At 33.0% G+C, this 14,453-nt stretch overlaps 2 protein-coding genes and 1 non-coding gene across 3 annotated transcripts; 1 reads left to right on the top strand and 2 right to left on the bottom strand.

Moving 5' to 3' along the window:
* The first annotated feature begins 1,011 nt into the window (after positions 1-1,011).
* Positions 1,012-1,082, top strand: Trnag-ccc (transfer RNA glycine (anticodon CCC)). The gene has a single exon. It is a non-coding gene; the product is annotated as a tRNA-Gly (tRNA).
* A 439-nt stretch (positions 1,083-1,521) lies between these two features.
* LOC132729915 (transmembrane protein 26-like) lies at positions 1,522-4,563 on the bottom strand. Its single transcript, XM_060715754.1, has 3 exons — positions 4,031-4,563; positions 3,406-3,646; positions 1,522-2,380 (listed from the first exon to the last, which is right to left on the bottom strand). Exons 1-3 carry the CDS (start codon positions 4,279-4,281, stop codon positions 1,718-1,720), a joined length of 1,155 nt encoding a protein of 384 aa, XP_060571737.1. The 5' UTR covers positions 4,282-4,563; the 3' UTR covers positions 1,522-1,717.
* Positions 4,564-6,036: 1,473 nt separating this feature from the next.
* Positions 6,037-10,341, bottom strand: LOC132729914 (transmembrane protein 26-like). The gene is made up of 3 exons (XM_060715753.1): positions 9,506-10,341; positions 9,274-9,376; positions 6,037-9,129 (listed from the first exon to the last, which is right to left on the bottom strand). The coding sequence occupies exons 1-3, from the start codon at positions 10,120-10,122 to the stop codon at positions 8,590-8,592; spliced, it is 1,260 nt and encodes a 419-aa protein (XP_060571736.1). The 5' UTR covers positions 10,123-10,341; the 3' UTR covers positions 6,037-8,589.
* Positions 10,342-14,453: the final 4,112 nt, after the last annotated feature.

Raw genomic sequence — 14,453 nt, 5'->3', positions numbered from 1 at the left:
TGTTGTATTGAATTCAGTACTTGAAATGAACAATATGATCTCCTTTTTGTGTTTATTTAGCTAGTCATAATTGTATTTTTTATTATGATATTAGTGATTTTTGACTGTTATTTTTCTGTTTGTTTGTTATAACCAGTTGCATATTATATGCCTTGGTTTAATAAAAACTGAAACTGAAAACTTTTATGAACAAAAAAGTTCGTTAGTTTGAATATTAGAAAATGGTATGTTCAAATGTATATTAACTAGTACTAACAAATAAAACATGTACATTTTCATATAGTAAAGCACTAAACTCAAGAGTTACTCCAATGTATATCCCATGTGTTTGGTTATCTACTAAGTCATATTAAACGAATAAAACACATCTCAGTCTAACTTCAATTGTATTTGAATCACTTGGGTAGCCGATGGTACAACAATGCATACAATATTTCATCATATTTTATATCACACAATATTATTTTTCTACTACTTTAAAGAAAACACTTCGACGCCAATTTACAAATTTACAAATGCATACCTGTTCACACACTACCCATTAATGAAACATACTTTATTCATAATTATTTACTTTCTACTTTTTTTTAATTAACGATGTGAACCGGACAGTTACCCAAAACTGAATGAACTTCCGCAGGCTGAAATACTGCACGAAAATACCGTGCACTCATGTCACACTTTACTTAATATATGGAAAATAATTCCTTCTAATTCGTGCTTCAAACAAAAGAAGTTACATATCTCGCCTTTCCACAACACATGCACAATTTCAGTCAAAATTATACCCTAAATCATTCGGGAGGGGGAGGCTTAGGATGTTTGCAGCTAGGGCCTCAATCCATTTAAATGTGTGTGCTTTAAAATAACAACAAATAGCTACACATTTTATTACAAAACAAAAAAATTGTGTGGATCAGGCTAGTGCACTAATGCTAGTGTCTTTAACATTGCTGAAATATTTAAGATACTAACGGTTTAGATTATATATTGTGGTATGTTTGAACGAGAGCGCCGCTGGTGTAGTGGTATCATGCAAGATTCCCATTCTTGCGACCCGGGTTCGATTCCCGGGCGGCGCATGATATATTTTTTAAATACAGACCTGTATTTACATTTTACAGCTACATGTCGTCAACATAGAAAGTAGGCAAACTTGTTACTCGAATTCGAACGAATAGTCTATCTTGTTCTGGCGGAAACTACGATTGACCGAGTCTAGCATATCAATTAAAAAATTAGCAATAATGTATACATAGTTAAAGAGAATAATGTGTATTTTATAAGTTATAGAGATTTTTTTGACAGGTTATATAGCCCCATATAAACGGTTACTTCACTAAAAAACAAAAACTGTTCTTAAACTCATTTTTCTTTTCTTCAACTTATTCTTGTTTCTTAGTGTTCTCATTTGTTTATAATATGCAATGTATATTGATATATAGCCATACATTTACATGAACCTACATGCCTTTACAAAATCATGAATTGAATTGATTTGAAACTAAAAACTAAATAAAATTAAAAAGGAGTATTTGTAGAATTTAATACTGTATGCTGTAAATTAGTGATTCTAACATCGTGGCAATTTAACTCCACATGACGATGGTGACTGTTATAAAAGCGATGATAATGATATTTTAAAGACGTGTCCAGCGCTAATTATAATTATGTTGGTTTGACTTTATAATTGCATAAATGTACATCGCATTTATCTTTAATTGTACGTTTTATAATATTCCAACCTACGAAACATATCTGCTTTAACTTGTAGAACCACTGGACGCGAAAAATCGACACTTTCAACATCTACAACTTCTCCGTTGTCATGGTAACAGCATGGTAGTCGGATACAAAGAATTACCAGACGATATATCAACAGAAGAACCGCCACAATGTTCTTCAGTACGAAAAACACCAAGCTATATGTGATCAGCTCGAACCTTAACATGATGTAAAGTCTTAGACAGAGAAAAGGTCCATCCTGCAGTAAAATGCTTGTTAAAGTTACAACAACCTCTGCGAAGTACTCTCCGCATGCGCGATTTATTTTGCTCATCCGGGGACTTTGTAAATGGCGGTATTTTTGTTTGAATACTAGGACAGGTACAAATTGCAAAAAGCTGATTGACCAAATGGTGAGAATAGCGTAAGTAGCTCCGAAATTGCTTTGTACAACATCCTCGTCGAATATGGCATACAACTCCATAATGTCAGAAGCTATAGCTAGATACTCTAATAGGAGGTCAGACAGTGCTGCACGTGACACTTCTGAACGCGGTAAGATCCAGCGTCCAAACACAAGCAGGTACACCAGTGACTCCTGAATGACAACTATCCATGTGGTATCTTCTAGTGCAAGAATTTCATCAATACTTGACTGTAAAATAGAAATTATATGATATTTAAATAGTGACCTTACAGACACCCCGTCGAAGTATTTGACTGTTTATGAGATGTAAATATTTGTAGATCTAAACATACTAACCTAAAACGTACAATCTAAGTATACTTGTACACCAATATTTTGTTTATAACAAAAGCAACTTCAGCTTATATTAGAAATTTTCTTTTACTTCCATGATAGTATAAATTTATAAAAAATAAAATAAACAAATCAATTTAGCATAGAAGTACTTGTAATTGGAATCAAGACATAAAATCGCTGTCCTTTCATGAACTTTGGAGAATAGGCAGTTGGTTGTTTATTGTTTTGATTCAGTATTGGCGTCATTGCAGTTGGGTCAACGACTGAACATTTTATGTTAAGCAATCAGTCTATCCGATATTATCACGAGGTTTTACGCTATTTAAATACGCACGTATAAAAAGCAAAAGAATGATCAGCTGTGCACTGCATACATTGAGAGGACCCCTTGACAATTGTATGTTTAGATCTGCGCAGTTGTGAAATCAAAGTACGATGCGGAATTCCCTTTACGTCCGTTCAAGTATATATTCATTACTGTGACAGGACGGGTACGCTTCAGTCAATGCCGTAGGGAAAGCTAACTAATAATTGTGCCAAAAATCAGACACCAAAACAATATCCCAATCAACTTAATCAACTGAATAATTTAAATAAGATGATACAAAACTTTAGAATATAAAGTTACCAAATGTCTGCAAAACGAACTTGTTTTCTAGTTTTATAGATAACAAAAATGGATATACTGAAAAATCCACGTTAATGAAAATGCAATGCAACACCTCTTACACCGATGCGTTTTGTCGCAGACTAAAAGTATTTTATGTCATCAATAAAATAAGTTATGTTGTTGGACCCTAATACCTAACATGATTCTCTTCTTGTTATTTTAATCTTTCCTTCCATTTTTATTTACAGTTAGAAACTATTGAACTGATAAATAAATTATTTAATAAGATCTAGTAATTTCAACTTACCGCTATTCTCTCATTGGTAGTTGTTACCATGGTTGTCGACACAGATGACGTTGTGTTGGTAAAGTTGCCTATTTCAGAAGACGCGGATATGGGTGATGTTGTCGCTATCTGACCCTGTGGTGTAGGCTGAACACTATTAGTGTCTGTATTTGTAGAGACAAGGCTGTCATACAAGCTGAGCTGAAGTAGCCATACAGACGGTAATGTTGCTAACAGATACGTCAAGAAACACGGACACCACCTGGCGATAACACTTCATCGTTAGAAACATGTTGATTTTGTATTTAACTTGATACAGATAGTATGTATCTTAAAATTGTATTTTATTCAGAACAAAGAAAGAAAGAAACAAACAAACAAACAAACAAACAAACAAGAGAAACAAACAAACACAAACAAAAGAAAAACAAAAATACGTAGATGAATATATGAAAATACTATAACTTAATTTTACGATGTGTATTTTTAATTTTCTGAAATTCGAGCGTAACTATTAACTTGATTAACTTTTACTTGATTTACTTGTCATTAGATAATTTGTTTAGATAATAACCAGAACATATTTCAAACACAAGCCGGCCATTATTTTAATAGTAAATGATTATGAATAAGAATGAAACTTTACCATTTCCATTCATTCCCATAGTTTCGTCGAATGACGAGATATGTTTCAATTAGAATCAGTATGTTTAGAGATGCCAGACCCCAGAAACTCGCGTTATCATGTGATATTACAACTCTCCAGACCGCGAGAATGTTGTGCAGCACCAGAAGACACCGCACGCTCAATGCCGCGATAATTGTACTCCATTTAAATCCATTTTTCACTTTTTTGTTTTCGTTACTCGTGGAATCTATATTCTTTTTTAAATCCATTCCAATATGTCTACACTATGTCCGCAAACAAACAGAAATTAGACATTCAAACACAAGTCCTACGTGATTTAAAAGGTTTCTTTTGGTATAAAATATCTTAATATTAATCTGTATGATCTGTATGATTAAGTCGGTAATAAATGCAGATTCTTGTTTGCTGAAAATATTTCTTGATATTTAAACTAAGACACCCCTTCTTCATAAAATAACTAGACAAATAGAGCTCTCAATGTATTCTAGAGGTTCAAATACGCCTCTTCTTCTCAAATCTTACCATCCACTTAAATGTTGGGATTTATTTGATAATGCCACAAATGTTTGAAAATGAATACATCTAACAACGCAATTGCATTCATTCAATAAAAAAAATGTTTATTATATTAATTAATCTTAAGTTAAGGTTCATGAGTTCGTATTTAAAAGTGAAGACAATCGTTACCGGATGTTGTTGACATAAGCTCAATGCACTATTCAAATAATCCTCAATGGAAACTACTTCTATCTCTATCTTAATCAAATGTCTTTTTATGTAATACAGCGGATTTCATCTTGAATGAAAATGCTGTATTAGTTTTGACAATTTTCAAATATAACCTTTACAAAAGAGACAAACTATTAAATATTTTGACCGTTCTCAAAAAGTAACTCATCCATGTGAGGGGCGTCCGTGGCAAAAACCACTTGCCCCTCACCGCTGTGGGTTCGAATCCCCACAGGGACTTTGTATTCTTTCATGTGAGGAAGCTATCATACGTCGGTGGTACATGTACTACTTAGGTGCCTGAAATAATGCACGGTCTTCCTTTACATCGCCATATGACCTATAATGTGTCGGTGTGACGTAAAACCCAATTAAACAAACAAACAAATCATCCATGTACTGTGTCAAACCACGTATTGAGGGATTAGATAGATCATGACAATAACTTATTGTGGAAAAGTATGAAAGTTTTGTTTTATTATAGAAACTTAAATCAACTTACAGTAAGATATATCCAATGATTTGACGTCATGATTGTTTATTCAAAGTTACTTATTCAGCAATCCAAGTGACATATATTTTGGATGTAAATCGAACCTGATTCCCATTATACAACCGTATACACACCTTGAAAACAAAGAAGTACATGTTTCATTTCTTTTTCAAAAACATAGTTTAATGATTTGTATAATTAGTGTAAAACAGGGTGAGAAAACTGGTCGAAACTTGAACCCAGGACTTTCGGGATGTCGTTTTTTAGCTCTCCCGACTAAGTTGCCGGGTCACTTACACATTTTTATTGCCTATTAGTAAACAGTTTGATACTGCGAAATATTAGCATATATTGCGATTTACAAAAACTGACTATTTGGTAGTCGATTGGAATGGAGAGGAGGATATAATCATTTCTCTTCGAAAACACGACACAAAAAATATGTGGCCTCTTCGTCTAAATCAGACATCATAAATAGTTTCCAACATCTGAAATCTTTGCATACCTAAACATAGCAAGTCAAAGGTACAGGGAACTTGTAGAACCGTAATTAAGCTCGGATTGTTGTTTGGTTCGCGTTGTTTCCCGATGCTAAACAATATTGTGCCATTGGTCACTTAATTTCAGAAGCGTTCATAATGTTTTTATAAAAAGAATTTAGAAGATTTTTAAGATAGAAGATTTAAAAATAACCTACTTATAGAAGTTCATATAACTCTTAAGTAGAACTTATTAGGACTTTGCAAGTGTTAGGTAGGAGAAAGAAATGCGTTGAGGGTATTCCTATTTATTTCATACTTTACATGTATACATATAATATAATTTATTTATACAAAGGCAGTAAGCACAGTAATAAACAAGTTATCAATAGCATGATACAAGCATGATAAACAAAGTCAATTCTAATTCATAACAACATTCATAAATTCATAATTATAATATGCATGTTGCAGTGAGAAGACAATGTTATCGTTGGTACAGAACACTATTTCTTTTAAAAATTTGTAACTATCCACACATATTTTATACAGATTTAAATAATTCTCTTAATTTTAGTACATTACCTCTCCTCCCAAAGTATTTTTTTTCATATGCATTAGTCTAATGGACATTCGATTAAGAAATGAAATTCATTCTCCAGAGTGTTACATAGTCTACATTTTCGTGAGGCAAATGATATTTTATGTGGCTTATGGCATCTACCTGCTTCTGCTGCTAGATAACCTGCTGAGAATCTCATTTTTATAAATGTTTTTTCTAAATTTCGTAATTTTAACAATGTTTATACATCAACTTTCTAAGTTTGCATTTGTAAAACGGTAATTAATGTGTATAATCTCATTTTAATATGTTTGAGTTTGAAAATTTGTCATGCCCAGTACTTGAAATGTAATAATGTTGCAATGTCGTGATATATAGAGGATATTGAATGAGTGTAAGTTCAATACTGAATTTATTGCACGAGTTGTATAAAATTATATTATGCGAGCCTCTGGCGAGCATAATATTATTTTATTCAACGAGTGCAATAAATTCAGTAATGAACTTACACGAATTTAATATTCTATTTATCACATACCCAAAATAAAGACCGTTTAAAGTGAAATAAGAGTCATTTTTCATTGACGCGCCTATAGTATAACGCTAACATTTAGCGCGTCTTTACACTATGTTTGTATAACGCTAATGACGTCACGTCAAAATATATGCACGGTCGTGCAATACCATATTTACGGAGTCGCAAAATCGGCACGGGTGTGTGATAAATAGAGGATATTGAATGAGTGAAAGTTCAATACTGAATTTATTGCACGAGTTGAATAAAATTATATTATGCGAGCCTCTGGCGAGCATAATATTATTTTATTCAACGAGTGCAATAAATTCAGTAATGAACTTACACGAATTTAATATTCTATTTATCACACACCCAAAATAAAGACCGTTTAAAGTGAAATAAGAGTCATTTTTCATTGACGCGCCTATAGAATAATGCCATCATTTAGCGCGTCTTTACACTATGTTTGTATAACGCTAATGACGTCACGTCAAAATATATGCACGGCCGTGCAATACCATATTTACGGAGTCGCAAAATCGGCACGGGTGTGTGATATATATTGTTGTCCAATGTCTTCCACCCCAAACCCATTTATCTCTGTACATTTACGCTTCTTGTCAACCGAATCTACACATCATCAAAAGTATATATAGATCTTATTCAATAAACAATTGATTTTATATGTAACATATCCGGAGCAACTATTTAAAAATAACTCGAGGTCTTTACATAAATCATCTTTGAACTCCAATGAAAATACTTCTAGATGCAAAAAACCAAGACCAGATAAGACGGAGCTTTTTAATAATAATCATGCAGTAACTCTAGAAATATGCCTAAAGCTGTTCCGTAGATAAATGCATTAAAGATATTTGAAACTGTAAGCAAAATACAATATGGTTAAAATTATAATAAAAAAGAAAGTAAAATTTGAAACATCAGACGACCGGTTGGCTTCGTCCATATAGACATACATGTATATTGAATTTTAATAGTACTGGACGTATGTAACATGATTTCCATATAATCGTGACGGTTCTATAAGCTATATATATACGCTACTTCTGTACTTCTGCACCCATCTTTCCATCGGTCGCCGAGAAGGCACAGCCCATCGGCAGATAATTTGAAAACCTTTGGACGGCGTAAGAGAAAACCGAAACTTGTATACTGATGACCAGCTGCCGCTGTCCTGACTGAAGCCCTACAAAGTAGGCAGAGACGGCGATGAAGAATACCAGGGTGCGTTAGCCGCTTGTACGGTTAGACGACGTGAGGTTTCCGTGTACTAAACATTTAGGTTCTCATTGGCCGACTAACAGTGACCGATGTTTGGCTCAAAATTTATATCTTTGGCTAATACTTATACTCCATGGAAATGAATTGCATTGAGGTAAATAAGTAAAAACAAAAAAAGCTTAAAATCTTGTAATTGATCATATAAACATCGATATATACATGTCTACTCTCCTGTCACTGAGATCCTACTGCCAGAACGCAGAAACAGATATATCGAAGCGTTTATTAAGCTTTTACTATATAAGCAGGATTAAACACAGTCAAGTTTGTTTAAATTCATCCACATATTTTCATATCATTTCATTTTCACGGATATCTGTATATGGAAATATACATTTGAAATGTAGGCGTCCTAAATGTCAATTTAGTTACCTAAACTGAAACAGCTAGTGTAAAATTATAAAGTGATTCTTTGGTCATCACAAGGCTGAATGAATGTATTCAAGAGTCTACGTAATCAACAATAAATTAGAACTAATCCGATTTTTCACCCTTGTTCTGACATAGGAAAATCCCAATCATTACACAGAAAAGAAATAGCAAGGATACAACATTTTTCAGCACGAAAAATATCAGACTGTATGTAATTATCCTCATCTCAATAATAAGATAGAGTCGTACAACAAGAAAAGGCAAATTTTGTAGAAAAACATTCATACAAATAGCAATTATTTTCACTCCATTCATTCCACAGCATTGCCTGACACAGCCGTCCTTCTCACCCTTTCGGTAACGATTCTTTCGCTTGAAAACAGGAACAAACTGGACCAAACTCGCTGTCCAGACCGCCAGAACCACGTAGATAATGTTCAAATCTCCTCTTACCCGATCATTGTCAAAGACAGCTAGAAACTCCATGACGTCAGACGCTATGAAAATAAATTCTACTAAGACGTCAGAGATGACGTTTTCTGAAAGTTTATGACGTGGCAATAGCCATCGGCTGATGAGAACGGCAAACACGAGAGTTTCCGCTGTAAGTATCACCCATATGTCAATGGCTGGTTTCCCTTGCTGAAAAATACAGAGCCCATTATTCAAAAACACATGCTTAAATAAAATAATTTAATGTTAATTTTTAACAAAAGTTAGATCGTATCTAGATCTAATGTCTGTTCGATTAACAATGTGTGACAGAAATGAAAATTATATATTTACCTCAGCTTGTGAAGTTGTTGATGCCTTGTGGTATTGGTTCAGCTGAAGGAACCACACTGCAGGCACTGTTCCAGCAAGATAGAAAAGGAGGCATGGAGACCACCTGCAAAATAAAATGTTGACTACATTTATATAGATCTATAAAAAAATAAAACGAATTCATAACACAACGACCACTATTTAGAAGAAGTTGAAAACTAATTTATAAATTTACAGTAGCTTATTATCTTACCATGAGTATTCCTTTCCAGCATTTCTTATTATGACGACAACTCCCTCAAATATCAGAAAGAAATTCGTGACTGCCAGTAACCAATACATGTAGTCGTTATATTCTATTGTCACGCGCCAAACTGCAAACACATTGTGACCAATCAGCAAAAGTCTTACAAGGAAAGCCAGAAAAATGGAACAATGGTTGCCATATATCAGACTCGTGTCAATCTCTTTATTTTTTTGCTCTTTTCTATCGTTATTTGCCATTGTCAAGTTTTCTTTATCGACACGAAGTTTCGTGTTCTGACCCTTGTATGTTGTATGAAAAACATCTTTGTATGTATCAGAAACCGCTACTGATTGAACTCCCGGTAGGTGGGCAGTGTCTTCAACCTTGACCCACGAGTATGTGTCCGTGTCATCATCTCTGACGTCATTCAACGTCACGTCATTTATTCGTACTTCTGTGTCTGCTATGTTATAGCCTCTTGTTGATGTCGGACGTAAGATAGGGTCTACCCAGGACACGACATATGTCGTTGATTCACTGTTTTTGTCGTCCTCTGGTAGCACTGACACATTATAGAATCCTTCACCCTGTTCAGAATAATCGTCATAACGCATTTTCCACATTTTCACGAAATTTAAGAATTGACAAAAACTATATCACAAACAAAATTTTATAAATTTTTATGAAATGTCAATATATGTTTCATAATTCGTCGATCTAACTGCGAGTTTCATCTGAATCTAATATTCAATATTCATAGTATTTAAATGCAAGATTTGTATCAATTTAGATATCGTAAAATTTCCTGTGCATAACGGATTAAATTAGAATATTTAATACATACAAGCAATATAGGCGTTGCGTTTTGGGGTGTTTACTTATGCATAATTATTCGATTGAGCTAAGTTATTGATAATTTCAAACATTTCACACAATATAGCGTCTTTAAAAATCAAACATTAAGCTTGCAATACATCCGGATATACGCCGATTTTAAATGGTGACAACGCCAAGGTGACAATATAAATCATGAAAGGTGATAATTTGTTATGCGCGTTCTGTGTGACTTTCTTATCCTTGAAAAAGAACGTAGATTAAAACTTGAATATATTGTGAATCTTTTCTCATTTTAAAATTCAAGATTATCTGATATTATATTACATTTAGACACTGATAAAAAGCGGTAAGAAGAACATTGCACAAATGGTGAATATTCATTTATTATAAATGTCAAAAATATTTAAAACTATTTGTCCATAGAGGATATTCAAGTTTGTTTTCTAGAAATACAGGATCTATTTTCATTGAGTGTTATAAAAATAAATATTTCATGAGTGGCGGTAATGGTAATTTTCATACCACAAGATGAAAATTAATCATGTATCTATAGAAAACACTTGAATTTTCTGTTTATCACACACCCGTGCCGATTTTGCGACTCCGTAAAAATGGTATTGCACGGCCGTGCATATATTTTGACGTGACGTCATTAGCGTTATACAAACATAGTGTAAAGACGCGCTAAATGTTAGCGTTATACTATAGGCGCGTCAATGAAAATTGACTCTTATTTCACTTTAAACGGTATTTATTTTGGGTATGTGATAAATAGAATATTAAATTCGTGTAAGTTCATTACTGAATTTATTGCACTCGTTGAATAAAATAATATTATGCTCGCCAGAGGCTCGCATAATATAATTTTATTCAACTCGTGCAATAAATTCAGTATTGAACTTACATTCATTCAATATCCTCTATCTATTATATTCATTTTTCTCTTTTTTGACATTACAATTTGAAAGACCTCTCTTACATTATGTGTACTGGCCAAATTTAGAAGAAAGTAGTACGGCAAGACACCAGTGAAAGTACGGAAAATGTGCTTCACTGCAGTGAAAAATAAATTTTTACAATGAAAATATGGAAAATGAAAATACACATCTTATTTCGTTAATATTTCTCAATATTTTATTCATAAGTAGAATCTATATAGTAAACCACGTTATTTTGTTTCATATCATAAACAAGCTATAATAGATTTTAAGAATTTAGGAAGATATTTTTTTCACACTGACTAAGATATATACGTGCACATGTAGGAGGCACATTTTTCTACTTCACATAGTGAACTTGTTCTAAAATACAACGTTGTATACAAATGGAAGTAATTCATTCAGATGACACATATATGTGTTATTGAGTTATTTCCCCTTTTTTGTTACTCCAGGTGAACTTACCTCTTATTCTGATATATAATATACAAGAAAATCATTGATGCAAAGCATCAAAGGGCGACGCCAAAAGAATTTGATCCAGATTTGCACCTAAATACTTAACAAAAGATGTGTACTTTATAGCAGTACCATTACATGTGACCTTGAGGCTAGGGCCAGTTTAAGTTGAAACTTAAACCAAAAAAGAATAGACTCTGTCTTGCCAAGATGCAAAGACAATTTATAGTCAATTAAGCAATCTTACAAGACTCATGCTATAAGAAAGAATTTCTTCAGATTTATTTTATGAGACACAAGGATTCCTGAGTCATCAGCATAGCATAATCACAGGCACGAGTATCGGACCTGGGAAGAAAAAAAATATGACCAGATGACCAGATTGATAAAAAAACTGTGTTTATAAAAAACCCCCAAAAAATGTAAATAATGAATCCCCTTTAAAAAATATACTATCAACTTGAAGTATATTTTTAAAGGGGTCATTATTTACATTTTATTTTGGTTTGTTGACACTTTTAAGATGAACACAGGTTTTTTTTATCAATCTGGCCATATTTTTTTCTTCCAAGGTCTGATACTCGTGCCTGTGCATTATAATAAAAGCTTACTGCTTAGGGTTGAAGACATGTAATTGACATATATTAGACATAAAAAGAGGACCTAAAATGAACATCAGGGGGACAGCATAGGTACTCAGAGCAGTGACTGTAGTAGAATAAGTACCAGCCACATCAACCAGCTACTATCAGAGATAAGACTTAAAACCATGTAAGAATGTCATTATATTATGGCAGATGCTTGAAGTTTCATGAAGAAGAAGAAAAACAACTTCTTCATGTGCAGTATAGTGTGTTCAACTGTATCAAATGCCCTTTGTAGATCTAAAAGTATCATACAATACTGCCCTTTGTCCATTTCAAAATAATGCAATCTGTTAAATGAATCAAACATGTGTCAATTGAAAAACCACTTCTAAACCCTGACTGAAACTGCCTGACCATGACTCGAACCCATGACTTTCAGAAGACCAACTGAGCTATCCGGCCTGCTACACATTTTCTCTTTAATAAATGAAACAGTTTCTAAACCACAACATATTTCCCCACTATATCGATTTGTGTTCGTGAATTTCTTATGTTACAGAGCATAGGAAATTGAACTCATGCTTATATGCAGTCACAGGATGAGGAAAAACTTTGAGCTTGACCAGAACTCAAACCTGTGACCAACATAAGAAATTTTATGAAGGCTGATTTGTATTTTGCATCAAGGGCACCGGGCAAAAAACATGAAAAATGCAACAAACAAACCACTTTGTTACTTTTTGTACTATGTTGGTTTTCATGTGGCACAAATCACCCACTATAAATTTAGTGCACAAATTTATTCAAGGGCAAGTAACAATCTACTCTATGTACAGTCTGTTGTCGGGTTGACTCAGGAGACCTGGAGGTTGAGACCGGTGTCCCTTCATTACAAATAGATAAGACAGAAGCTGTCCTTTTCAAACTATGCACATGTTAGAAAAAAAAAAATAGAATAACTATTCAGAATATGATTTTTTTGAGACTTTATTATTATATTGCTTGATCCAAGTTTAAGGACATTTTCAATCAATACATGTTTTATCATTTATAACTTTAAATGAAAGTCTCATCCCTTTAATAATAATGACATAACTGTATCTCTTTAAAATGCAGAAAAAATATAAGTCTCAACATATCAATATAGATCTACTACTGTCTAAGATATACATGTATGCACATAACATTAATAATTCCCAGTTTATATTAAATAAATATGAAATCCTAACATTAACATTAACATGATTTTTGATGACCTTACAACTGGTGAATTATATACAACAAAAAATAGTATTATAAGTAATACCTAAGATAGACAGAAAAGAACAAATAATTTAGTAAACATGAGTTACTTCCCCTTACAATAAAGAAAACCTGAAACCCAAAAAAAGAACACCCTAAACAGCAAAATTATGAAATGCTGCAGGTTCAGTTTTATCAAACCATGCAAATTAATGGTAAAGTATTCATAAAAAAAATAGATGGCCATGTGTCAGCAGTAATTGCAGAAAATCGGATAGCTTTCAACATCCGGATACTGGTACACTTTGTAAAAACAACCATTCTGCGCAACAGATAAATGTAATAAGGATAAAATCAATAGGATAATCGTTTACAACAGTTCCATTACCTATCCTTATACTCAATTGCAGGTGAACTTTCTTCTTGTAGGAAAATTTTGAAAATGTATAAATGAATGAATGAACTGATACGGCCTCAATCTAGACCACAACGATATTCGAAATCCGGGTTTTAGTATTGTCATTAAAACTAAGGGACAAGCTGTTAAACTTAACCTGCAATTTCGTGAAAATAATATCACAATGCACATGCTTTTTACATAAAGTTATTAAATACAAATATAACAACACATTTGTTTACTTGATTTTTACGAATCAAAATAAAACTAATTAACACAACATGAAATTAACTGCTAATAATAACAGCTCCTTCCATAGGCAAAAATAAAAAGCGTTCCATAATAGACGACGCCGCTCACCGGCGTCGCCAATAATAATGATACATTAAAAAAATTTATTTACAATAATAAATGCGTTTTTTCTCTTTCAATTCAAAGTAAATCATTTTTTCTGCGAATACCAAATTTGCCAATATCTTGCTCGAAGTATACAG

Source organism: Ruditapes philippinarum, unplaced genomic scaffold (genome assembly GCF_026571515.1).
Source record: "Ruditapes philippinarum isolate M1 unplaced genomic scaffold, ASM2657151v2 ctg4936_1_1_1_1, whole genome shotgun sequence".
In the NCBI taxonomy this organism is placed as follows: Eukaryota; Metazoa; Mollusca; class Bivalvia; order Venerida; family Veneridae; genus Ruditapes; species Ruditapes philippinarum.
Note: the sequence above shows the minus strand (reverse complement) of the source record. Positions and strands in the feature narration are given on the sequence as shown.